At 48.8% G+C, this 2,462-nt stretch overlaps 1 protein-coding gene across 1 annotated transcript in view; it reads left to right on the top strand.

Moving 5' to 3' along the window:
• LOC107123975 (chromosome unknown open reading frame, human C11orf85) overlaps positions 1–816 on the top strand; it is a 22,669-nt gene extending 21,853 nt beyond the window's left edge. Inside the window, 1 exon segment of the mRNA XM_015427343.1 lies at positions 667–816. Within this exon segment, the coding sequence (XP_015282829.1) occupies positions 667–816 (150 nt within the window).
• The last annotated feature ends 1,646 nt before the right edge of the window (positions 817–2,462 follow it).

Raw genomic sequence — 2,462 nt, 5'->3', positions numbered from 1 at the left:
CCTCCTCTTCTTCTTCTTCTTCTTCTTCTTCTTCTTCTTCTTCTTCTTCTTCTTCTTCTTCTTCTTCTTCTTCTTCTTCTTCTTCTTCTTCTTCTTCTTCTTCTTCTTCTTCTTCGAGGCTGGTTAAGGGAGAGGCTCTGCCGCTCCAGGGTCTAGGGGGTGCGTGCCCGCATGTGTGTGGCTGGCTGTGTTCACTAAGGCTGGATTCTGCAAGGCAAGGAGCTGAGATGCTGTTTGAGCCAAGGTGAAAGCGACCTGAGGCCTTATCTCCTCCTACAGACTTCTGGGTTTTCTTAAAGGTGCTGCTCCTGACTTTGGCGCAAGGGTTCTGGTGGGGCTGGAGTGCTTGTGGGGCTTGAGAAGTGAACTGAGGAGAGACCTCAGGAGGGGCTGTGTCAGTTCCGTGGTGGGGGATTCTGAGTTGAAGGAGGGAGGCAGCGCTGGCCCAGCGTCTTGCGGCTCCTACTGGACATTCAAGGGGCTTCAGGAAGGTGCCCCCGATGCTGCCAGAACTTCAGTCGCCTCCTCCTGGGGGTGGTGGTCTTCAGCTTATTTGCACAGCGAGGGAGAGCTGGTGCTCTGGTCTGTGGTAGCTTGTGACAGCGATGGTGATATAGACGTTTCCTAAATGAATGAATGAACCTGTCCGTTTTCCTTACCCTGAAGGCTGACAGTGCAGGTGAACCGAGTGGGCACGTGGACCCAGAGAGAGCTGTGAAGTGGAGCAGGCAGGAAGGCACGGCAGAAACTTCACATCTACAGCTCTGTCATGACAGGTCAGTGATGAACCGCCTAAACAGCTTTCTGAGTTGTTAGATCCCACGTGGGTACATATATGGGGGGAAGGAAGGTGGCACCGTGTAGCCCGATCACGTCGGGTCTTGGTAGCTAAGCAGGATCAGTACTTGGATGGGAGGCCACCCAGGAAGGCCACTTCCACACTGTCATTTTTGTCGTGTTTTATTGCTTTGGGTCCGTCTGTCCCCCTTTCCACATGTATTTTGCTCCCTCTGGGGCTACTCGGGAGAGCAAAACACATTTGGGGGGGAAAACCCGAAACAACAAATGACAGTGCGGAAGGGACGGAAGTCTCCGCAGAGGAAGGCAATGGCAGACCCTCTCTGCTTCTCACTTGCCTTGACCATAAGTCGGTTTGGCTTGACGGCACGTACATATACCTGACTGTGGTTGTGTGTGCGCGTGTGCGCATGTGTGTATTACACACACACACACACACATATATACACACAGTAGTATATACATATCGATGTATAAAATATGTGAAAGCTTGACTTTGTAGAGAGGTGATGGTATTAGACAAACTCAGATGTCTTTGTGGTGTAGCGTCAGGGTTCCCAGTCAATCGCGCTCAACACCAGGTCTTTAGAAGATTCAGTTTATTGAGAGAGAAAGTACTTGAGACACCATGAACTCTTGTGTCAGGAATGGCGGGAGAGGTGCGGGGCTCTTTGGCTATACCCCCTTCAAAGGGTACTACCCCCTGATACCACAAACCCAATAAGCAAGCACTATTAAGCGCGGGCGAATACCCAGCCGTTAGGTTCCCAGCAGGAAGCTCAGGGAAGAAGCGCCTCTAGGCTCAAGGACACCTGCAAGATAAGCACAAGCAAAGGAGAAGGAGGGGGGAGGCGAGCGAGCACATCCCTTTGACCGAACATTCCAACCCATGGCAGCACTAGCTGACATTCTGCCCCTCCAAAGAACCTCCCCCTCCCAGCTGTTTTGCAGCATACAAAGCAGATACGTATTTATGTATTATTTGTTTAGAAGTGTAGCTAGAGATGCAACCTGTATTTATGGCACAACCAGTCCACATGGAAGAACGAGACTTCGGAGAGATGTGATGCATCCAACAGAGGTATTCATTGTAAATTTTGTACATTCAAACCCAGATAATATTTATAAATTAAATCTTCCATTTGAAGCAATGATAGCCAAAGTTACCAGCTGCCAGGGAGAAATGTCCTTCTGAAAACTTCACCCTGAGAAATGTTGCTGGAGATCCTATAGGATTTATTGTGCAGGAATCAGTGGCTCTCTTGAAGTCAGAATGGGCGTGTCTCCTATCCCTCTGCAGATTTAATTAAAGACTTAATTACAACATTATCCACAGGTGTAGGTATCTTGTACAGACAGTTCCCCGGATCATAACAGAACATATTTTTTTAACCCAGGTCCTAGTTCCAGGGCTGACCATGTTATTCTTTGGTTAGAGCTAGACATCAACCCAGTAGCACCCTTTTCAAATGAAATGCTTTTTAATTCAGCAAAAACTTTCCTAGGTTCACGGCCGCCTGTTGCAGAAGTGGAGGTGATCAAGCCGAGACTGCGGTGCTTGAAACTGCATCCAGACTTCCTCCAAACACCAGTCTTGTGGATGAACGTCTCTGGCATTCATCAGTATTGCCTAATTCAGTGCGCCTTACATAACAGAACTTATT

Source organism: Gekko japonicus, unplaced genomic scaffold (genome assembly GCF_001447785.1).
Source record: "Gekko japonicus isolate JY-2015 unplaced genomic scaffold, Gekko_japonicus_V1.1 scaffold1855, whole genome shotgun sequence".
In the NCBI taxonomy this organism is placed as follows: domain Eukaryota; kingdom Metazoa; phylum Chordata; class Lepidosauria; order Squamata; family Gekkonidae; genus Gekko; species Gekko japonicus.
Note: the sequence above shows the minus strand (reverse complement) of the source record. Positions and strands in the feature narration are given on the sequence as shown.